This window comes from Cydia amplana, chromosome 14 (assembly GCF_948474715.1).
Source record: "Cydia amplana chromosome 14, ilCydAmpl1.1, whole genome shotgun sequence".
NCBI classification, from domain to species: domain Eukaryota; kingdom Metazoa; phylum Arthropoda; class Insecta; order Lepidoptera; family Tortricidae; genus Cydia; species Cydia amplana.
In genome coordinates this window covers 8,044,454-8,069,245 of record NC_086082.1, presented here as the reverse complement: position 1 = coordinate 8,069,245, position 24,792 = coordinate 8,044,454, and the positions used below count along the sequence as shown (strand labels likewise).

Genomic DNA, 24,792 nt, shown 5'->3' with positions numbered 1-24,792 from the left:
TATACAGACTGCCACTGGTGTAAAGTTCCTATTAGCCAGCTAGACGTTACCTGTCTTGTCGTCCGTATGCGCGTAAGTATCAAAGTATGCAACACAGCTGTGCTCGCGCCCGCGCCACTACGTAACTTCTGAGCTACGTCTTCACTTTCCTGTAAATAATATTTTTTCTTGATAAAACATTTTTATGTTACATGTAAAAAAACTATTCCAAGTGTCCTGTTTGGTTAGGTATGTACTATATTCCATATAGGATCGTTGTATGATATATACCTAGTTATTTAATGGGAGATAAGAAAAAAATTATAACAAGATATAGGTACATATCACGAAAAGCGGATGGTAAAGTCACAATGTACGTATCCTTCTTCTATTCTTTCTGTTTTATGAGTTATAGTAGAATTTATAATAATCGAAAGCGCAAATACATATTTGTTTCATTTTTTTTGTGTAAGTACGGAAGTCCGTAGACTTCATAACAATTGAATTTAACTGTATAAGTGCCACTTGCACCAAACCACTAACCCGGGGTGAACCGGTTAAACCGATAACCAAGTGTCAAATTGTACTGGTAACCATGGTAACTCCATGTTTAACCGGTTATCCCCGGGTTAGTTAATGGTGCAAGTGGCCCTTAGTATAGGAAATATGTGACGTCTATTAACTCACATTTATAGACGGGTCTAACGCGAAATTTATTCAATTACCTCTATATACACAAATACACAAATCCTCTATGTACACAAATCCGCAATCGTCGAACATCTTCTTACATCTGGCACAAATCACTGGATTGAGTTGCATAGACCAAAAGTTGTCTCCACTGAACGCCATTATTATCCTCGAGTTGTGCGAGAAGCAATTGAAATCAAGAAACACCCCAGGAATTTTAATAGGGAGGATGGATTCAACTTATCGCCAACTTGGGAACCAGTGATACAGAAGTTAAAGCCAAAGGATCTATCTTCGGACGTGTGCGTGGATATTGTGAGTGTTGCGTGTCGGACTATTGACAATAATTAACATTATGTGTAGTGGGTGGTTTGAAAATGTGATGTCTACCCCAAACTTTTTCATACACTTTTCGTCGGGTAGTTGCACAAATCTCTGTTTTGACATTTTGCTGAGACTTTAGTTGGCCGCGACCATGACCAGTGAAACCTGTGTCGAAACGTCGGTATATAGAGGTAATTGAATAAATTTCGCGTTAGACCCGTCTATAAATGTGAGTTAATATGTGTTCAAAACGCGAAGGTTTTAAATATTAATATGTGACGTCATCTATCAAAAGGGACCTTATTGTCGATGGCGCTTACGCCTTTGTTAACGATGCTCCGATATAAATAGAACGTCGCGCGACGCTGAGCGGCGTAAGCGCCATCGGCAATAAGGTCCGTTTTCATAGATAATGCTCCATATTAGTGACCTGGTGCCTTTGTAGTGTCCGTTTTTCTTGTATGTGTGCGGCGCCTCGCCGTTCATGAGCCGCGTCGCGAACGACGTGGTCTTGCTCTTGCTCTCGAACAACACGTCCGACTCCGTCTCCGATTCGGACAGGTCTTTGGCAGTGACTGGCAAACGAATAAATAAAACATCATACATATTCACTAGTGGCTCTGTGAGCTGTAGACCTCGCGAGCATAGCTTATTGGGACCGTGCACGATGACAGCGCCACACAGCGGTTTGATCAATCAACAATACAAAGATTTTAATTTATTAAAAAAAAATACGAAGTTTAAGTGAAAAAAAAAAATACAAAAAATGCGCCATGAGAGTTCTTAGCTAAACTGACGAAATTCGGCTACTCATTCTCGAGTACAAACTAAATATCTAAATACCGCCTAAACCAGCAATACAATTTTTCTGCATTTTTTGCCATTTACTATGTAAATATGTCTCAAAAAGAAAATACTCTTATGATATCGATACGACTATTTGTTTAAGCGCGAGGTATCACAACTCCTCCATTTTTGAAAATTTCCAAAAACGGGATCGACAAAATTTTTTTATTTACTCATAGAATCTGGTCACAAAATTTCACAAGAATCGGTTGAGAATTGTGACCTGTAGAGGAGAACATCCGGACATACAAAAGCAAAATGCCCGAGTCAAAACGTAGACCTTCGCTACGCTTCGGTCAATAAGTGACTAAATTTCAGGTTGGGTTGAGTTTTGTACCAATATTTTTATTTTTATTCCTTTACCACTTTTCATAGACTTTGTATAAAGGTAACGGAATGAAAGGAACGAAAAATGTGTGGACTTTTTTCCCATTAGGATCGTATGACCTCGTAATGCCGAGTAGAAAAAAAACATAAAAAATTCCCAAAAAAAAAAGTGAAGGGTTTTAATTTTTAATAAAATTGTCTTTATGAGCGATAGCATAGAGAAATATAGTAAGACAAGAGTGCTCACTCCATACATCAGTTCAGACTATTAATTTCAGTGTCTACATCTAGCATCGAGTAACGGAACTATCAGTACTGCTACTTGACAATAGATGTAGCACCGACCGGAAAGTCTTATCTCAACAGCATAAGACTTTCCGGTCGGTGCTACATCTATTGTCAAATAGCAGTACTGATAGTTCCGCTACTCGATGCTAATAGTCTTTTTGGTACTAAAACTGATGTATGGAGTGAGCACTCTATGTATTTTTTTCTCTATGGCGATAGTTATGTCAGGTATTGGTTGACACCACACTCTCCTCTCTCCACAGAAGTGTTGCTGTCTTAGTCAACAGCGTACGGCGAGTAACGGAAATCATGGTTTTACAACTGTCCCCAGCAGCCTTTGATTAACGGGCAGAGTCACTCCACATTCCTCACCGAGTTGGTTAGCGTACACTTGTCTAAACACTTGTGGCTTGCGAGGCGCGCACAGTCAGTGGTAATGAGACGCACCAAACAAACGTTCACCCAGCGAAGCGCTCATCTGTCTGAACGCGCGCGAGCAAAATAATTACACCAGACCGCTCAGCTTGACTTGTGTTATAGCGCGCGACTACGTACCGTATGTCAAGCGCGACTTTAAGGATGGAGTCAATCCTAAGCGGTCAGTCTCAAGTTCACTAAGGGTCGGTTGCCCCTCGCCCCAAACTGTTTGTCATCGTTAAAGAGTTCGCTAAATTTTATGGTTTGGAAAGTTTCGTAGTAAACCGCGCGGCGCGCCGGGTGACGTCGATCAGTCTGTCAAGTGCGGATGATGCTGGCACGTAGTATGTGTATAGAGCAGGGATGTTACAGAGCTCCGTTTCCGTTAAGTCGGAACTTCCGTTTGGTATTACACATCCGTTTCTGTTCCGGTTCCGTTACTTTTGAAACGGAAGTTATATCGGATGTCAATGCTTAACGCGGCAGCGCGACATGAGCGGTGGACATCAAAAACAAACAGGTTTACACCAGTCATTCGCTCATAGCCCCGCTTGCCACGTGCTGCAGTAATTAGATGTTCTGGTTTATCCGTGTTTTCGAATTTAAAGTACCTATTCGTATGTGTTGTGTTGTGTAATGTATACCTACTGATAGTACTGACTCAGGCTCCGGTTCTGGTTCCGATTCCGTTTCTGGTTCCGATAAACTAAATTTAAAACATCTGGTTCCGCTGGTTTTTTTTTTTTTTTTTTTTTTTTTGACGGAGTGGGAATGCATTTACGCACGGTGTGTGGGACTCGCCGCTCCTTATCCCTTATCTCCTTATCTTGCGAGAGGGGGGGAGAATTTGGAATTTGGCCCTACCCACTAAACCCACTCCGGCGTTTCATCCTCTTTGCCATTCGTGAGGGCGCACTGGGATCGATATCATACCACCACGGCGCCCTCCGGCAGCCCCGGCTTATCCGTTATAGATAATAAATATAGTACTCTATACTCTATATAGATAATAATATCTGGTATAGAGTACTCACACGGCTTGTCCTCATGGTCGGCGACAGGCAGCAGCCTGTACTTGGGCCTCCGGGGCGGCTTGCGCGGCGCGCACACGCGGCGCAGCGCGCGCGCCGCCGCCCAGCAGCCGCCGCCCAGCGCGCACAGCAGCGCCACGCCGCCCAGGCTCGCGTTACATCCCTGGTATAGAGTACTCACACGGCTTGTCCTCATGGTCGGCGACAGGCAGCAGCCTGTACTTGGGCCTCCGGGGCGGCTTGCGCGGCGCGCACACGCGGCGCAGCGCGCGCGCCGCCGCCCAGCAGCCGCCGCCCAGCGCGCACAGCAGCGCCACGCCGCCCAGGCTCGCGTTACATCCCTGGTATAGAGTACTCACACGGCTTGTCCTCATGGTCGGCGACAGGCAGCAGCCTGTACTTGGGCCTCCGGGGCGGCTTGCGCGGCGCGCGCGCCGCCGCCCAGCAGCCGCCGCCCAGCGCGCACAGCAGCGCCACGCTGCCCAGGCTCGCGTTACATCCCTGGTATAGAGTACTCACACGGCTTGTCCTCATGGTCGGCGACAGGCAGCAGTCTGTACTTGGGCCTCCGGGGCGGCTTGCGCGGCGCGCACACGCGGCGCAGCGCGCGCGCCGCCGCCCAGCAGCCGCCGCCCAGCGCGCACAGCAGCGCCACGCCGCCCAGGCTCGCGTTACATCCCTGGTATAGAGTACTCACACGGCTTGTCCTCATGGTCGGCAACAGGCAGCAGCCTGTACTTGGGCCTCCGGGGCGGCTTGCGCGGCGCGCACACGCGGCGCAGCGCGCGCGCCGCCGCCCAGCAGCCGCCGCCCAGCGCGCACAGCAGCGCCACGCCGCCCAGGCTCGCGTTACATCCCTGGTATAGAGTACTCACACGGCTTGTCCTCATGGTCGGCGACAGGCAGCAGCCTGTACTTGGGCCTCCGGGGCGGCTTGCGCGGCGCGCACACGCGGCGCAGCGCGCGCGCCGCCGCCCAGCAGCCGCCGCCCAGCGCGCACAGCAGCGCCACGCCGCCCAGGCTCGCGTTACATCCCTGGTATAGAGTACTCACACGGCTTGTCCTCATGGTCGGCGACAGGCAGCAGCCTGTACTTGGGCCTCCGGGGCGGCTTGCGCGGCGCGCACACGCGGCGCAGCGCGCGCGCCGCCGCCCAGCAGCCGCCGCCCAGCGCGCACAGCAGCGCCACGCCGCCCAGGCTCGCGTTACATCCCTGGTATAGAGTACTCACACGGCTTGTCCTCATGGTCGGCAACAGGCAGCAGCCTGTACTTGGGCCTCCGGGGCGGCTTGCGCGGCGCGCACACGCGGCGCAGCGCGCGCGCCGCCGCCCAGCAGCCGCCGCCCAGCGCGCACAGCAGCGCCACGCCGCCCAGGCTCGCGTTACATCCCTGGTATAGAGTACTCACACGGCTTGTCCTCATGGTCGGCAACAGGCAGCAGCCTGTACTTGGGCCTCCGGGGCGGCTTGCGCGGCGCGCACACGCGGCGCAGCGCGCGCGCCGCCGCCCAGCAGCCGCCGCCCAGCGCGCACAGCAGCGCCACGCCGCCCAGGCTCGCGTTACATCCCTGGTATAGAGTACTCACACGGCTTGTCCTCATGGTCGGCAACAGGCAGCAGCCTGTACTTGGGCCTCCGGGGCGGCTTGCGCGGCGCGCACACGCGGCGCAGCGCGCGCGCCGCCGCCCAGCAGCCGCCGCCCAGCGCGCACAGCAGCGCCACGCCGCCCAGGCTCGCGTTACATCCCTGGTATAGAGTACTCACACGGCTTGTCCTCATGGTCGGCAACAGGCAGCAGCCTGTACTTGGGCCTCCGGGGCGGCTTGCGCGGCGCGCACACGCGGCGCAGCGCGCGCGCCGCCGCCCAGCAGCCGCCGCCCAGCGCGCACAGCAGCGCCACGCCGCCCAGGCTCGCGTTACATCCCTGGTATAGAGTACTCACACGGCTTGTCCTCATGGTCGGCAACAGGCAGCAGCCTGTACTTGGGCCTCCGGGGCGGCTTGCGCGGCGCGCACACGCGGCGCAGCGCGCGCGCCGCCGCCCAGCAGCCGCCGCCCAGCGCGCACAGCAGCGCCACGCCGCCCAGGCTCGCGTACACCACCGACCAATCTGTAATGCATATCATAACATAGTCTCCAGAGTTTCTAATAGTACATTATTGTCGAGGTTCGGAAGTAGCTACTCGCTTTCGATTCGTTTTAAACGGACGACCTTGGGAGTCCGTTTAATTGAATCCGAAGCCAGCAAGTAGCCTTCCAGCCGAGTCGTATATAGTGCTTTTCTCAAAAATGGTGCAAGAAATAGAAATATTTTACAGAAGCAACGTTCTAATTTTCACAGAAAAAAGTAAAACCATTAAAAATATTTGGTTGCCGCCTTTAAAAAAAGAAGTGTATTTTTCTGCTGAAAATACGCCAACGTATTTGAGACACCTAAATAGTCGCGGTACCAACATTATAATAATAAGTGTTAATCATCTGTTTGGCTGTTTAATGGACCTATGCCTTCATTTGATATGGCCATTTAAAGTTTAAAAAAGTTTGGAACTCGTTAAATAATGGAATTTGTATGCGACATTGCAGTCCCGAAATCGAGACTGCAATGTTTTTAACTTTTTAATTTTTTGAATGACCATAAACTACGCATTTCGCGACCTATTTTTTAACCGGCAACGTCGACTTTGCCGTCCATTTTTGAGAAAAAATGTTTACCCCGCGGTAGGTCATAAACAATTTCCTAGACTGCTGCGAATCACGTGACTAAAAAAAACAACATTTTAGATTTATGTATGTCGAGCCAGACGATCCTTGGACGTCGAGTGCCACACTGAGGGCCCCCGCTATACATAAACAAACAAGTATATGCATCTTAGTACAGTACAGCCGCAGCAAGAGTAGGTGAGCAAGCTCTGTCCTAAATGATTAGAACTCTACTTTCCTGTTCTCAATTTAAACCTAGTGTGTGTGTGTGTGTGCTATGCTAATCCGTATCGCAATGCAAAATATTGTACCCACAATTGGATATACGTTTTGTAATAAAGGGTCATCTTCACCTGTAAAATTTGCTGATCGCGAGCCACGCCTTGAAGTCGGTCGCCCTATGAGACGGGGCGAGTGCGCGGAAGCCTTCCACCGCTGAACATTAAACTAGTGAACCTGTACCACAGTACAAGAACAGTAGTGAATCTTCATATAAATGTGCCGCTGCCGGCTTGAATGTGTGCGTGCGCGCCGGGCGCCGTGTACGCACGCGCTGCCGCGCACACATTCGCATAATATACGGGGGAATACGGTGGCGGCAGTGTGGGCCGTACCGCGACTGCGATCACGCGCATTCGAGTACGCTCGCATTTACCTGCTCTTACCGGCCTTAATTTATACCTCATTTATGAATTGATAGAACATTTCATTATATTATATAAATAGAAACCTAGTGCTTCTCATAATACGAAAATAATATTTAACTAAAAATAAAAGTGACAACCCTAAGCGCCAACGCAAGAGTAGGTAAATAACTTGCCGAGCGGCCTTAGATTCACTACTGTTCTTAGTATACTGTGCCTGTACCATAGAGAAAAAAATACATAGAGTGCTCACTCCATACATCAGTTTTAGTACCAAAAAGACTATTAGCATCTAGCATCGAGTAGCGGAACTATCAGTACTGCTACTTGACAATAGATGTCGCCACCGACCGGAAAGTCTTATGCTGTTGGGATAAGACTTTCCGGTCGGTGCTACATCTATTGTCAAGTAGCAGTACTGATAGTTCCGCTACTCGATGCTAGATGTAGACACTGAAATTAATAGTCTGAACTGATGTATGGAGTGAGCACTCTATGTATTTTTTTCTCTATGGCCTGTACTGACCGCAGTCGGGCACTCGGTGCGGCTGCATCAGCGCGAGCAGGCTCTGCATCCAGAAGGCGTCGCAGCGGCACGTGCGCGTGGCGTCGTCGCAGACGCCGCGGCCCGAGCACGCGCTCAGGCAGCGCGTCGTGCGCACGCGCGCCGCCGCCTCAGGCCCCGCCGCCGCGCCCGCCGCCAGCGACAGCGACAGCGCGCGGATGCCGTCCATCGCTTCACCCTGGGTAGAGTAGTAAAGAGATAATGACATACTTGGTCAACCAGATCTTGACAGTAGAAAAAGGCGGCAAATTTGAAAAATGTTGGCGCGAAGGGATATCGTCCCATAGAAAATTTGAATTTCGCGCCTTTTTTAGGGTTCCGTACCCAAATGGTAAAAACGGGACCCTATTACTAAGACTCCGCTGTCCGTCCGTCCGTCCGTCCGTCCGTCCGTCTGTCACCAGGCTGTATCTCACGAACCGTGATAGCTAGACAGTTGAAATTTTCACAGATGATGTATTTCTGTTGCCGCTATAACAACAAATACTAAAAACAGAATAAAATAAAGATTTAAGTGGGGCTCCCATACAACAAACGTGATTTTTGACCGAAGTTAAGCAACGTCGGGCGGGGTCAGTACTTGGATGGGTGACCGTTTTTTTGCTTGTTTTGCTCTATTTTCTGTTGATGGTGCGGAACCCTCCGTGCGCGAGTCCGACTCGCACTTGGCCGGTTTTTTACTGACAAGATTTGGTTGACCAGCTTTATGTATTCTAGTCTGGTAACTGAGTGAACGGTACCATACATAGGCAAGATAGTTATTCGCTAGGAAGTAAGTTGATGTTCGTGAGGAAGGATGTAAGTATGTTTGTTACTTTTATGCAAACATTTATTTAACACTTTCCTTTCCTTAATTTTCTGAATTTTAAACCTAGTGAATTATAGTTTTTAAATACAAAACCACGCACTTTTTCCTGTGACATGACATGAAGGCAAAACGGCGCTTTCCTTGACCATCCATAGCTTCACCCTGGGTAGAGTAGTAAAGAGATAATGACTTATGTATTGTAGTCTGGTAACTGAGTGAACGGTACCATACATAGGCGAGATAGTTTTTCGCTAGGAGGTAAGTTGATGTTCGTGAGGAAGGATGTAAGTATGTTTGTTACTTTTATGCAAACATTTATTATTTTATTTATTTATAAGATGTAATTTGAGACTTGAGACAGGAACATACCTGGAATTATACAAAACAAACTACTTTTATCCCTAAATCTCAAGGAGTGAAATTGTTTTTTTTTTTACACGAGCTCTCCTATTACGACCATATAAGACAGAAGGAATGTATCGATATAGTATGATATTGAACTTTGTTGCAAAACTATAGGGATCAATTTTGCATAATTTCTGACACTCTTATGCCCGTTAAAGGGTTAATAAGTTCTATGCAGACCGACTCACGAAAAAGCTAGTCGCTTATAATCATATTGTGCTAGACACGGGTATAAAAATCGACAATATAACTCGATCCTCCACATTTTTCCCCAAACTAATAGTATATGTCTTGATTAGTCCTTTTGGTTTAGTTTAGTGACTTTGTATCTGTAGTAATTACTTTTAGTATTAAGCACTTTATCTAAAAAAATGAATATAGTTGTTGTCAATAGCTCTCGCAGACTTCCAAGATACAGGCTCAGCCTAGTTTGGAGTCTGATAGATATTTTTCTGCACATGTATACAACTCTTTTATGATAATAAATTATTTGTATTTGTATGTCACCCAAAAAGTTTATCAACAACATAACGAGCTGACAGCCGTAGAACTGAGCTGGAACCAGGCCAAGACGTTTGCTCGAGACAGGAAGGCGTGGAAGGATTTTGTGAAGGCCCTATGCTCTGGGGTGCCCTAGGACAGACAACAATAGCGAGTGTAATACTAATATGTACTTACCAGGGATGTTGCGAACATCCGCATCCGCAACTGCGGAACTTCCGCATTATTTTCAACATCCGCATCTGCATCCGCATCCGCATGAAATCGATGCGGAGCTTATGCGGATGCGGATGTCGAACAAGTCGGTACAGGAACGTCTTAGCGGCGGCGTAAGTGCTAGGTAATTTTGTCATTACCTATACCTAACGAAATCGTCTAGATCCAGAAAAGTCGGCCAAGTTACCGTTTATTAAAAATAACGCACTTATATTCTTGCTCAAATACTAACGTTTCGTTTTTTTTAATAAAAAAATACTAAAAATTTAATCTTTGACGTTTTCTAAGTACCTAATCTTGACATCCGCATCCGCGGATGTGAGCCTTTAAATATCCGCAACCGCATCCGCATCCGCGGATGTCAAAAAATCTGCATCCGCAACATCCCTGGTACTTACATTTTCCCACAAGAAGAATATAAGTTGCGTGTTCCCCGAGTCTATTTCCCCGCGCACTTCAGTCACATTGATCTTGACATCGTCCTTTAAGAGCAGCGTCATCTTCTGTATGAGCGACTCGAGCTGAGTTTGCGTGAACGACGATATGGGAATGTTGAGGGTCATCTCTAGTAGGTTGCGTTCTAGACGATCTGGCTTCACCTGCAAATTAAATTGACATAAACAGGCGTGTCTCACTCCGCGATTTCGTCGCTTTGCTACAGGTAGCTAAAAGTACATCTGTTCGACCCCAATTTTGGGGAAAGCCATAAGCCGCGCGTGGCGCTGTCGCCATCTAGTGTCATATCTGTGCTGATCGTAACAGACGCGTTTTGTTAGAGAGTGAGTCTTCTCTACTTAGTACTATTATTTATTCTGTGACATAAATATTTAAATGAAATGGTGGGACCAAATTTTACTCGTTGTTGAAAATTTACCTATTAGTTCGTTTTTTTAGCATTAGAAATAAGGTAAACAATCTTGATGTGTCTTTTAATTGAAAAACACATTTTAAAAATAAGTTACGGCAAATATGTAACAATTATGAATCTATTACGATCATTTATATTCTTCTGCTTTCATAAGTAATAGTTTTTGATTTTTAAAAAGCGTTTTTCAATTAAAAGACCTGTCAAGATCGCTTACGTTCTTGCAAGTTCTTTCTAATGCTAAAAAAAACGAACTATAATAATAATAATTATTATTCATACAAATCATACAATCCCTACAATACTACCCTAGGCTTATGCGTGTACCTATTGTATTCCAATTTTTAGTTAGGTACATACATATTTTATGAACCTCCAGGTATTTTTAGTAGAAAGATTTATGTGCGTATTATGCACTTCTGACTTATGTATCATGTATGACTGTATGTGTTCTAAATAAAAATATAAAAAATTACAAGGAGCTATTCAATCGTTTTAATAATATCAGTAAAAAAAAACCAATCGTATTCTATGTACTTAACAGAGCCACTCCGAAATTTAATTATAATATATATAGGTATCTAATTTTCACGTATTTTGTACGTATCGCTCCACGTGAGATATAAACATACATAACTAAACATGAAATATGTTTTCATTTTATTTTACGTGTAAAAGAGCTCATTCAGCTGGATAGGGTTTCAGGCCAAATAAAGAACATCAGTGGATGTCAAACATGGTACCTGCTGGCATAGAGAAAAAAATACATAGAGTGCTCACTCCATACATCAGTTTTAGTATCAAAAAGACTATTAGCATCTAGCATCGAGTAGCGGAACTATCAGTACTGCTACTTGACAATAGATGTAGCACCGACCGGAAAGTCTTATGCTGTTGAGATAAGACTTTCCGGTCGGTGCGACATCTATTGTCAAGTAGCAGTACTGATAGTTCCGCTACTCGATGCTAGATGTAGACACTGAAATTAATAGTCTGAACTGATGTATGGAGTGAGCATTCTTGTCTTACTATATTTCTCTATGCTGCTGGGCAAGTCTGAGCTAATTTTTCCTTTGCATCTGTAGTAATAAACTCCTATGGTTGGTTTGCCGCTGATTGTCATTATACTCTTAGTTACCTGTACGCTGACTGTGTCTCTGTCGGAGTCGCCCTGGTCGTCCGTCACCGTCAACTCGAACACGTATCGGCCCGGCTCTATATTTGTTAACTAGAAGCATGGAGACGTTAGTGAATATTCGAACCTTCCTATCCCGTATATATGTTTGCTTAGTTAGCTTTGGACAGAGTCAGAACAAGCTAAGTTGGCAGCGATTAGGATAGCCCGTACGGTGCAAGTGTTATTTTAAACGTCAAATTTCTATGAAATGATGACGTTTACTTAACACTTGCACCGTCTGGGCTATCAAAGTCGCTGCCAACTTAGCTTGGTCAAATCTATCAATAGTATCAATTAATTTTGAAACACGTAATTTGCAGTCACAGGATTAAAACTAAAATAAAATCATAATAGGTACTTATAAAAAACTTAGGCTTGTAAGCACCAGGTAAATTGTTTTAATTACATACAAATGTTGCCAATATTAAATAATAGGTGAGGGCAGAAATTCTTATACAATGGATCTTCCTAGTCTCTTGCTATAATACGCGTATACCTTCGTACGCGTGTACGAAGAGATCGCTTTGCTCGGTCAATAGGGATGATGACACATGTTGAATTTTATAACAAAATCTAGTAAAATAGATAGCAAACGAGCAATTTATCACAATAATGTGGATATTAAAATAAAATATTAAAAATTACAAAAATACAGGACCTGAAAGTTTCAAAATTTAAGTTTTTTTAACTTCCAAAAACGATAAAAGTAAGGGTACCATTCGATTCCTTACATTTCATGCAATAAAATATTGTATAGCAACTATATACATAAACGCAATATTTCACCGACAAAAACGCAATTTTCTTGTTTTGTCCATACTACAAGATGGGCGATGACGTCACGGCCCTTGGCCGTTTTGTATAGGGCGTTTCGCGAGTGAAGTGCGACTGTCGGCCTTTGACTACAATTTCTGACTTTTGTGTTACTTTAATGCAATGGGTCCCATATAGACATTTGATCCTAAAAACAAACCCGATCGATTGATACCATAAAAAAAAATTAGTCATGTAGCCTATTACCGGCGTGAACTAGACCAAGGTTTCAACTTTCAAGTGACTCACCATTAGCACAGGTTCCTTGTCGGAGTCGAGTATGACGGTGCCAGCGGCCAGGCCCGAGCCCGAGCGGGTCCACTTCCACGACACGATGCGGAAGTCGTCCGACGACTTGGACCCGTTCAGAATAAGCACCGGCAGCGGCAGGTACAGTACTTGGTTGCCGCCCGCGTTCGCTTTCGGGGGACTATTCTGGTCTACAGATCGAAGGGGGTTATTGTTATATATGGGTATATTCATATATCTAGAATAAGTGGGTAGGCAGTCGCGGAATAAATACTTGCCAAGCAACACGTCTTTTATTTAACAGTGGCGACGAGGATGGGATGATGATAGATTTGATTTTGTATTAAGCAGAGACGTCTGATAACGATACTACAATAAGGAAAAAATGGAAAAATTCAGTCTTTATTTCAAAAAACCATTAGAGGTGTAAGAATGTTCAAAACTAAATTTTCGGGTGACATTAATAAAGTTTCTGTAGGTAACGGTGGCGGCGCGTCAAACATATCCGTAGGCAATCCGGGCCTAATTTGACTTACATATTTCCTTTACAACTCTCCTCAAATGTCCAAAAACAGGCAAGCCGATGGGAATCGGCTTTTATGGACGCGCCGCCACTGGTAGGTAAATAAAAAAGAACATTTATAGTAAAAGACAAAATAATACAATTAACTAACTTGATAAAAATAATAAAAATAATTTGCATAAAAATATACCTAGTTATATTACCATGGGGAGCACGGGCTGGTCAAATTATGCAAGAATATTGCGCATTTCAAGTGCTTGCGTTGTGCGATTAGTAATCAAATAGGTACATTATCTACACCTAGAAATTAGTTACCTACAGGGTACCTACAGTACATTCAATACGAGATTTTGCCGACACCATACGAAAATATATAGATTCATGCAAATGATACACAGCATGCTTATTGTTAAATGTATATTGTAGTGATTTTAGTCAATAAGGAATATCTAAAATAGGATAATTTATTTCCATTGTTTGCCTTGTAATAGTCATTGAAGAAAAACCTATGTTTTTGAAAACGATTGCTGTTTACTGGGCAATAAAACCAGCGAAACTAGGTATAGTTGGAATGCTAAATATGGCGCCGAACCGATAACAGAATGTAAATGACGATTATGAAATTTGATATCTATCGTTCACGATTAAAGTCCAAACTTGTATGCAGCCAACCTGAAGAGGCCATCAGTCACATTAACTCATATTATGCAATTAAAGCTACAGTAATGAAACATAACTTCCGATACCATAGTCTAAAGTCTTTAGTCAAATTGGTCGTCAAATGGAAATATATTTTACTCCGATTTCAGATATTCCCAATCAATATTAGTATTCCATAAACTTACTCTGAGCCACATTGACAGTCACATTATCCGAGGCCGAATTCCCGTTATCGTCAAGTACAGTCAGCGAGAAAACATATTGGCCCTTCGTGAGGCCGGTCGCGTTGGCGACGGACTCGTTGAAGTTGAGGATGGTACTGTTAGAGGGGCCGACGAGGCAGCGCCATGTGTACGCGACTATACGGTGATCATCGTGCGAGGCCGAACCGTTGAGGGTTACCCACGTTTGGGGGAGGGAAATGAACTGGAATGAGAGTTGTTTGATAGTTAGTTGGACCGGATGCGATGTAAGGGACTATGAAGTGGCCATCGTGCGAGGCCTAACCGTTGACCGTTACCCACGTTTGGGGGAGATATGTGACATAACGGTTCTTGTGGGAGTAGGGTTGCCAGATGGTCGGGATTTGGCGGGATTCTCCCGATTTTTAGCATGTGTTCCCGATTCCCGACCAAGTGCAAATTGTCCCGAAAAACAGGTTCGCGTTATAAAGGAATGATTTCAAGTTCTGAACTGTCGTCGAGCGAGCGCGCGGGGCGTGCATGGCGAGAGATAGTGCGGTGAGGGAGCGATGGTTTTTTTTCCCGACTTAAGTCCCAAAATCCCGAAAATTTTATATTTTTTCCCGATAATAGCGCCTTTCGATCTGGCAACCCTATGTGGGAGGGAGAGCCGTTGAGGGTTACCCGCGTTTGGGGGAGGGTTATGAACAAGAATGAGAGTTGTGTGTTAGTAGGGCCATAGAGAAATATAATAAGACAAGAGTGCTCACTCCATACATCAGTTAGACTATTAATTTCAGTGTCTACATCTAGCATCGAGTAGCGGAACTATCAGTACTGCTACTTGACAATAGATGTAGCACCGACCGGAAAGTCTTATCTCAACAGCATAAGACTTTCCGGTCGGTGCTACATCTATTGTCAAGTAGCAGTACTGATAGTTCCGCATCTCGATGCTAGATGCTAATAGTCTTTTTGGTACTAAAACTGATGTATGAAGTGAGCAATCTATGTATTTTTTTCTCTATGGTAGGGCCGACGAGGCAGCGCCATGTGTATGCGACTGTACAGTGATTGTCGTGCGAGACCGAACCGTTAAGGGTTACCCATGTCTGGGGAAGGGATATGAATTGGAATAATATGGTAGATTAAAAAGTAAAATGAAATATCTTCGCTTTGTACATTGTTGTGTTCGTGTAATAGACACAACTGGCTGTAACAAGATATTTCTTTAGCATTGCCAAAATAAACTTTTCGAGTCTCTTTACATGCGTACCAACCAAACATTGTATCCCTTTAAAATAAAGTACACACAGTCAACAGCAGAAGTTGCTAAGCGGGCGAGGTGTTCAAATTTACCTTGACGCGCCCTTATTCTCTTAACTATAAAGTCGCGTCAAGATCATTTTGAACACCTGGCCCGCTTAGCAACTTCTGCTGCTGACTGTACCTTCATACATAATTCCGTATCCATAAGTGAGTATAAAACAGAACACATGTTTTTATTGCACTCTCATGCTGTTATTAACAAGTCTGGGAAATACCTAAACTTGCATGCAAACCCTACCTGGTCGGGGCCGGCGTGGGCCTCTGGCGGGGTGTTGGTCGGCGGTTTGACGAACACGTGCACTTCGGCGGCAGACGTCTGACCTGAGGAGTCTGTCACCTTAAGCACGAAGGTGTACATGCCCTCCGACAAGTTTGATAGCTGGTAAACAGAGAGTAATGTTATAGTTTGTAGCTTTTTAATAGACCCCGAAGGCTAATCCTATTGTCTATTGTTAAGAAAAACCGCTCGTGCCACGTGCCACAACCACCTGCATAAAAAATCGGTACTTCGGTTACTGAGTGCCGGCGAGTCGAACGCTACAGAACCAGTCTAAAATGTGTCATCGAGATGCGTAACAAAGGCGCGTTATCGGAGAGCGCACCTACACTGGTTTTTTTGAGCGTTGGACTAGCCCGCGCTCAGGAGCCAAATAGAATAATTAGGACCCTTTTTTGCAGGTAAGTAGCACGTGCGGTTTTACTGAACAATAGACAATAGGATAAGCCTTCGGGGTCTACTAGAAAGCTACAAACTATAATAAAAGGAACCAAAAAATATGAAAGCAAGTTATATTGCTCTGTGTTATGTAATCTTTAGTTATGGTACTAGTTTTTGGGGAAGACACTGCCATTTAATCACCCAATCCATAAGGGAAATTCTTGGAGCTATCCATCAACTTATAGTGACATCAAAGTTCTCAAACAAGCCTCTAATTGTCGAAACATGTCTTGCCTGCCTGTGTACTCAGTTAGTAACCATTGAAAGCGCTAATTAACTCATTTACAAATCAAGTTGCTTAGTTCGCATTATTGCTATAATTAGTGTGGCGTCTTAGCCCTCTCTCTACCTTCCTACAATAGCGCTGTTGCGAACGCCGCTAATCGGGTTATTCCCACTAGTTACCACCAAGTTGTTACCAGTGGTAACTACTGGGAAAAATAATTCCCAGTAGTTACCACCAACTCGGTCTGGTGGTAACTACTGGGAATTTTTATTCCCAGTAGTTACCACTAACATTTTGTTAGAGTTAAATACTAATAAAATCAGTATAAATAGTTATAAATATAGAGTGCTTTTGAATTAGGTACCTAATAAAATCACTTGAAAAAGAATCTAAATGGATTATTAAATTTATCCTTACATATATTATAGTTTTTGTACTAGTACCGGTTAAACTGTTCAATATTTTTGGTCACTTAAGACAGTTTACTAAAACACTAATCGACTCATATTTTTTTATTAAATCTCTACTCTATATGTGTACTATTATAATACTATTTTTATACTGTTTTTATTAATATTTAACTAACAAAATTTTGGTGGTAACTACTGGGAATTTTTATTCCCAGTAGTTACCACCAAACCGAATTGGTGGTAACTACTGGGAATTATTTTTCCCAGTAGTTACCAGTGGTAAAAGGTGGGAAAAAATTCCCAGTAGTTACCACCGATAACAACTTGGTGGTAACTAGTGGGAATAACCCCGCTAATCTTAAAGCGCAACCATACATAACTAATGGACAAACGGGACAACGAACGATATAAGTTAAACAAAGTCATCATCATCATCATCCTGGCGTCAATCCCAGCTGTGCCCCCGCGCGGGGCGCGAGGACCCGGGGTCCGCCTAAGTTAAACAAAGTATTGTATGCATTATAACATTGAAGCACTTCATTTTTGGAACATTTTACCTAAGCTAGGGTTAATATAGCCTACCTGCAAATAAGGCGAGTGTGTATTCTGCATGTCGACGGCTTTGTTCTCGTCTTCAGCAGCCTTCGTCCACTCCCACGAGGTTATTTCGTGGTCGTCCGTGGACAGGCTCCCGTTCAAGGTCAGGTTGTTGTTCGGGAGATAGATTATTACGTCTTGACCTGACCATAGAGAAAAAAATACATGTCTTACTATATTTCTCTATGACCTGACCGACAAGAACAATTGAAAAATGTACACCCACAATTTTTAACCGTCCGGTTACGGACGTAGTAAGAATACAAACAAACGTAATATCCGTACTAAAAAACACAACCCTTCGTTTCGGCTTTTGGTACAGTCGCCATCAGGTATATCTGAGCTGCCAAGGTGGTCAAAACTATCTTAATACGCACTCTAGCGTCTTGACAATAGAGTCGTGTTCAGATATTTGTAAGCACCTTGGCCGCTCCGATATATCTGATGGCAACTGTACCACGGTAAGGCGCGTAAAAAGGGGCAATGCTGCTTTGAAATTGTACAGTTAGCTGCAGCGATAACTGACCCCCCCCCCCCTCCCTGCATAAAAACATGTTTGCAGGGAGAGGAGAGGTCAGTTATCTCTGCAACTTACTGTACTAGTCATCAGTTACAACATAAAAACAATGTTCAAAAGTGAAGACAAATGGCTACAAAAAGTTTGTACAGTCAAGTGTACAAATATGGGTGCACTAATCATACTCAAAAATACGTAGCTCTTATGTCAGCGAATTAAGAACTATGGGACATATTTTTGAGTAACTTGTTCCTATGCACCCATATTTTTACACTAGCCTGTACAAAAAAAACCGCAGCTTCAGAGATAACCCTAAAAATTGATTCTTTTTTTTCCGTTGTGGTCGTCTATTTATTCACGTGTTTTCTTACCTGCATTAGCTTCAGGCGGGTAGTCGGTATGGTTCAGCACTGTGATGTTGGCCGTGGTGGAATTCTTGACATGGTCGGAGTCCTCTACCGTGAGCTTGAACGTGTAGTTCCCCGGCTGCTTGAGATCCTTTAGTACAAGCGTGGGCTTGTCTTCCAAGGGCGGCTGGTAGCCGATAGGGCCGGATGTGAGCTCCCAGTGCCATGATATTATTGCGTCGTCGTCCTAACGAAATTAATAATGGTAACTCTTAACATTTTAGTGTAAAGTTATCATTTGATTGTCTATTTTTATCGCAAGAAAAGCTTTAATTCTTTGAACGCTACCCTTATCGAGTGCGGCGCGTCATCGTGAACCTTGTCGGTATGCACGAAGGTTGATATTGGTCTGTAGCAGCGCGAGTAGTTGACGCCTTTGGGGATCAACGGGGATTGCCTACTTTGTATAACTATGTATGTGCCTCACAAGCGTTCGGCCGCATATATGATATAAGGGAATGTAAATCATTTAGGATGTTTAAATTTAAAATGAAAATGTTTCTATTAGACAAAATTAAATTAAAGTTACCACCAAAAGCAATAAGATGTACTGTTAACAATTAATTAGGCAATTAGCTAAGTTTACCCATCTATGTTTTAAGGGAGTTCCCTCTGCCAACAAACTGTCCTGCAGTTTGGCAGAAGAAAAAAATATGTATGTTAGGGTTTATTTCATCTGAATAAACGATTTTTTTTAATACACTCCATTGCTCAATCCTTTATTTTCTTGTGTAAGAAGTTGTATAACCTTCCATAGACTATTATTGTCAGTGGAGACCACGTTACGACAAGCAAGGCTTGGGATACGATGACTCTCTTATCTTATCGTTCTGACACTTAGAGCCATTTACACCTCTAAATAAGTTTAGATTTTATTTTTTTCCATGTATCTCTTTTTTAATATTATTAATATATTTTTTTATGTAATTCGACATTAGGAGACCTTATACAATCTCTAAGTAATTGTAATACGTTAGTTTGATTTGGTAGTTGCAGTTAGTTGTATTTTATAATTGTTGATGTATTATTATAATTTTTTTGCTTGTATGTAAATTCAATGTTGACGTGTAAAAGTGCCCTTGTGGCCTATTTGCTGAATAAATGTTGAAGTTTGAAGTCTCACTGGATTGATGACCTGTGTGTTTTGGCGTTGCTGTATAAGAGTTACATAGTGGGAATCGATAGACTAGGTATAGGTATATTTGTCTTTATTGAACATAAAGAAATAACATTCAATAGTGTGTATGAATAATTATTAAATTATATTTTATATTTGTTTGAATAATTATTAAATTATAACAATTAAATTGCAAGCTATTATTTTTATAAATTGTGATGTGACCGTAATGAACAAATAAGTTGTGTGTAAATAATGTGTAAATAATGTCGTATGTATAATAATTGAATAATATGTAAGTTGTGACTTGTAATTTATCATTACCAATAAAGGATGTCTATGTCTATACAATGTATGTAGATGCAGAGTAATGTATTCGTACCTTGCTGGCGCTGCCATCGAGCACCGCCACCGAATTCGGCAACTTAACAGTCTGCGTCTGCGGCGTGACTATCGCCTGCGGCGGCGTGTTTACCCTCAGCGGGGGCAAGACCGTCACGTTGGCGAAGCCTTCGCCGTACGCGCTCGTGCCGTTCACCGTCAGCTTGAACCGGTACTGGCCCTCGGTCAGATCGGTCAGAGTTACTGTTGCGCCGTTTTGATTCATATTGCCTGAGACATAGGGACGGAAATGTAATGGGGTTTTGCTAAAGACCTCTTTTATCAACCTTTTCATCAAATTACTTATATATTATAAAATAAAGTCGCATGCCGCGTCTGTCTGTATGTTTGCGATAAACTCAAAAAGGACTGAACGGAGTTTCATGCGGTTTTCACCTATCAATAGAGTGGTCCTTGAGGAAGGATTAGGTGTATAATTTGTAAAGGTTTTGTGTAAATTGGTTGAACTACCCGTGCGAAGCCGGGGCGGGTCGCTAGTGTTGAATAAAACATTATACTCGAAGAATGTGGGTGTTCATTGAGAAACAATTATGTTTTTTAACCGTTCCTTAATAAAACTATATTTTCAGAGAAAAATGTGCCTCATTTATCACACGCTTTAAGTGCATTACCTATATTGTAACTTTAAATATTTGATGGTGTTTCGAGGTACTTGTAATAAACACTGAACATGTGGTTTACTAGTTAACGGTTTGTTAAAGTTGACAGACGTTTATAAATAACGCCATTAGAATGGTGGACCTCTGTTTTATTTTAGTTTGTTTAGTGTAAGAAATGAATCTAACCTGTAAATCCACCATTAGGCTGGTCAACTAGCGTCCATGCATAGTTATAGTGGCTCATTGTAGCCTTCTCATCGGGTATCGTATATGCTGCTAAAGTTACTTCATTGTCTGGAAGTTGGACCTGAAAAACGTTCACTTAAGTACGTAGGTACCTACAATTAGGAGTTGGGTCACATCTTATTTGAATCAAAGGAACTTGAGACTTGTGCACAGTAATTACAGTACATATTTAAATAGTAGTGCCAATGCCAAAACACAAAGTCGGAGGCGCGCAGCTCGGGCCGTTTGAAATATAGAATATAACTACGTATATAGAAAGTTCAAATTCCTTTGATTCTAGTAAGATACGACTCTTTTTCAGTCAGACATAATATTGTGTCTAAAAAGGGGCGACTTTTTAAAGCATATTCATGCTAGTATTTACTTTGGCGAATGTGGCTACCATCAAATCGGCATCTAGAAATGATTTGACAGCGGGGTTTGGTATGCGTACTAAGGTGTTGGGATTATTGTAAATAAAAGTCCGGAAAAATAATTGCTCTATTTAACACTACTCAAAAACTAAACTAACAAAAATTACAATATTTAACTAGTAGTATAGGGAGCGATATAAAATCAAACTCGACCTGTGATAATAAAGGTTAGACGTCAACTCGTTCAAATGACACATCATCGGATAAGCTATATGTATATATTTGTATTATAAACTTAACTTACCGTTTTAGAAACAATGGAGACTGTCAAATTCTGAACAGTCTTAGGCGCTTCAGATTTAATGTCTGTTTTGTCCGACACCTCCCCACTCTTCTTGCTGTCCATAGGAATGGTAGGCCCCTTAGAGAAAGGCCTCAGCATCTGGACGCAAATACCTTGTGCGTTCTCTTCAGTGCCGGGTACGCATTTGCAAATGCCGTTGCGTGTTTTCATACCGAGAGGAATGCATTCAGAGTTGAAAGGGCAGTCCCCAGACGCGCCGACCTCACAAGGATCTTTTTCTAGGAACCTTTAAAAACCATTTTAAATGAAACTGATAGTGAATTTTTAAGGTAAAATGGGGTCGATGCACCACGTCCGTAGGAAGTTACCCACCGCTACCCTACGCGTGACCTGAGTGGTGCTAAAAAAAGTGCAATAAACTTGGCAGCTGTACTGTTCTCTCTGAATCTCACGGCTGATCGTCACTGCGAATAACATGCTCAGGTAAAAAAGATATAGAGCCATAATTGCTCAAATGTGGTGAAGTGAGTACGCCCTTTTACTGATCTCTTATCACTATGGATCTTTAAAGGCTTCGTCACACAGGCGCGTTTTCCGGGCGGCGCGTGAGCGGGGCGCGCCGCTTTTACATGCCTGTGTGACGAAGCCTTAAGACAAAGTTGTGGCAGATTATACCAGTGTAATACAATACTCTTTATTGCATACCTCAAAAATAACCGGAATATTACAAGTGGGAAATTTTAAAAACATAAATTAGAACCATGTAGTAACTTATCGCTAGAGAGCAATTTCTTCCGGACAACTCTAGTAATACAATGTTAAGCAAACTGAAAGCAATAAATTAGGATAATACATTACCTAGTTGCATCCACTAACAACTCATTGTCAGTACTGTCCCTGTATTTATCATACGGCCTATTATCATCATCCTCCATTGGCAGATTATTAAGGAAATGTGACAGGAAGTTTGATTCCTCATCATCGGTGAGCAGGTTTTGGTTCCTGGTGTATGGGGAGTAAACGGGCTCTTCCTCGGGGGAATAATTGCTGCCAGCGTCTCTGTAACTGGACTGATCCAATATGTCAGACCAGTTTTCTGAAAAATAGGTAAGGGTTATCATCATTTAAAATTTGTAGCATAATTTTATAATTATTATGCTCAAAGGACTTTTAGAGGATCCTCCTATTTCCCACATATTCATGCTTACTTTCCCATTTACTGAGTTCGAAAATGCAGAGAGGAGAGGGCTCTGTCTGTTCAATGTAGTTGTAGTAGAATAAATCTCAATCTAACAGTTTAAAGGTTCTGTCCAAATGGAATGTATATAAATACAATAAGAAAGTATGTAGAATCATATCAATATGATTGCTAATGTTTTGGCTTCTATACATACCAGTGGGCAGCACAGGCTTGACCAGTATCATGGAGACATGGGACTCCCACTTAGGGCTCCCGACCCGCAGCAGCGGCAAGCACAGCTCATCGCTCACACACTCCACGTGGAAGCAGCGGGAATCAAAGATAAACACAATGTTGCAGGTCTCCTCCAGGCAGCATGCCATCACACATTGCCGGAGACCCTTGAGACCTGTTTTTTCTGAGTAGTTTCCAGCTGTTAGGTTACCTTAAAGGAAACAAATTCAAAGTTACTACATTTAGGTTTTATTAAAATGTTAAAGACTGCAACATTTTTAACAATTTCATGGTAGATTGCTGAACAGTGAAAATAAATGTAGGTAATTAGTTAGTAGGATAAAAATTATGGAAATTAGATAAATGATGGTGTCTTTTTAAACAATGTAATGAAAAAACAGCACATGTGGTATTGCGAACAATATTCTTAATAATTAAAATAGGTACCTATGATATTTTGTAAGTTATGCTTGATAATTATAATATTAGTAACCACTTATGAAATCTTTTCTGTAGTCATTAGTTTATACATATAAAATTATGGTAATTATATGTTACTTACCCACTGGGGCATAATTGATAAAATTCTTTGGGTATAGTTTTGGACACTTATTGCTCTCATATTTGTCACTCCAAGGCTTGCTGTATTGAGACAAAGAAGCACGTATGTTGACGAAAAGTACAAAAATACACAAACTAATGCAAGCGTTCGAAATACTGATCATTATGTAGGTGAGACGCTTCAAAAATAAAATAGTCAATATTGTAAAAACTTGTGCCTATTAGAAGTACGACTATGGTTTGGCCAATGCTTATCTGGATTGGAATTGGAGTAACAATAACAGTTTAGGTTTTTAATATTCACGTGGGTGTGAAGATAAAATTCAATGATATTAAATACATTAGGTTTTATCTTTATTTTGCTTCATTATCACTATAGATTTTAATATTGCGGACGCGACTGACAGTTTGTCTTGACAAGATGTGAGTGACAGAAACGAGCTGTATTTTCTTATTTGACTTGGCGTAAGCTTGGCATTTATTAGACAAGTCATTCACTGTCCAGCAAAGCATTGTAATTCCAATGCTGCCAACTATAGTAAATAAATAAATGAAAATAAAAACCGCGGGAACGGTTTTAAAATAAATTGACAGTAAAAAAACGGCCAAGTGCGAGTCGAACAACGCACCATAGTGGGATCCGGAGGATTTCACTTAGAATTAAAAAACCAGGACCATCGGCTTCACAGGCAGGGTCCTATCCGCTGGACCCGACCGGTCGTCAAGGCGTAATTAGAGTGACAGAGAAAGATGCCCGCAATATGCGAACTTCGATTTTCGCGGTTATAGCCCGCTAAAACGTAATGGTTAAGGCCTCTCCAGACTATGCGCGTGAATCGCGCGAGTCGATTTTGCTGTCTGCGAAAATCAACTCCACACCCGCGTTCGCGGCTTCGCGCCGCGATTCGCGCACGAGTGTGGAGGGGGCTTTATATTCTCTTTGATAGCCCCGTCCGACTGCGTGAATCGCAGGCGAAGCCGCGAACGCGAGCGTGGAGTGTGGCGCGAATAACCCTTTTCGCACTTGTATTGTACAAAGTTTTACAGTACATATGGGGCTACTTTTCCGCACTAGTGCGTAAAATAGCACTTTTCGTGCGTATGTCGAACTTTAAAGTGCCATATGTACTGTAAAACGTTGTTCGATACAGGTGCGAATAGGTAATTCGCAACTCGTGTCGATTTAAAACACTCCCTTCGGTCGTGTTTTAATTTATCGCCACTCGTTTCGAATTTCCTCTTTTTCGCACTTGTATCGAAAATAACTATTAAAGTACATATGGCCCTTTAAATTTTCGACATTGGGCACGTATTGTGGTAATTACCGCACTAGGGCGGTAAAGTAGCACCATATATGTAACTAGCAGCTAAAGTAGCACCT

General features: G+C 43.0%; 1 protein-coding gene across 1 annotated transcript; it reads right to left on the bottom strand.

Annotated features, from left to right (window-relative positions):
- On the bottom strand, positions 1-23,855 carry LOC134654044 (dyslexia-associated protein KIAA0319). Its single transcript, XM_063509439.1, has 17 exons — positions 23,413-23,855; positions 22,831-23,061; positions 22,295-22,532; positions 21,437-21,722; positions 20,720-20,840; positions 19,915-20,144; positions 18,380-18,602; positions 17,477-17,634; positions 15,779-15,919; positions 14,215-14,455; positions 12,847-13,037; positions 11,746-11,835; positions 10,141-10,341; positions 7,774-7,990; positions 5,846-6,013; positions 1,424-1,568; positions 1-149 (listed from the first exon to the last, which is right to left on the bottom strand). Exons 1-17 carry the CDS (start codon positions 23,573-23,575, stop codon positions 134-136), a joined length of 3,060 nt encoding a protein of 1,019 aa, XP_063365509.1. The 5' UTR covers positions 23,576-23,855; the 3' UTR covers positions 1-133.
- Positions 23,856-24,792: the final 937 nt, after the last annotated feature.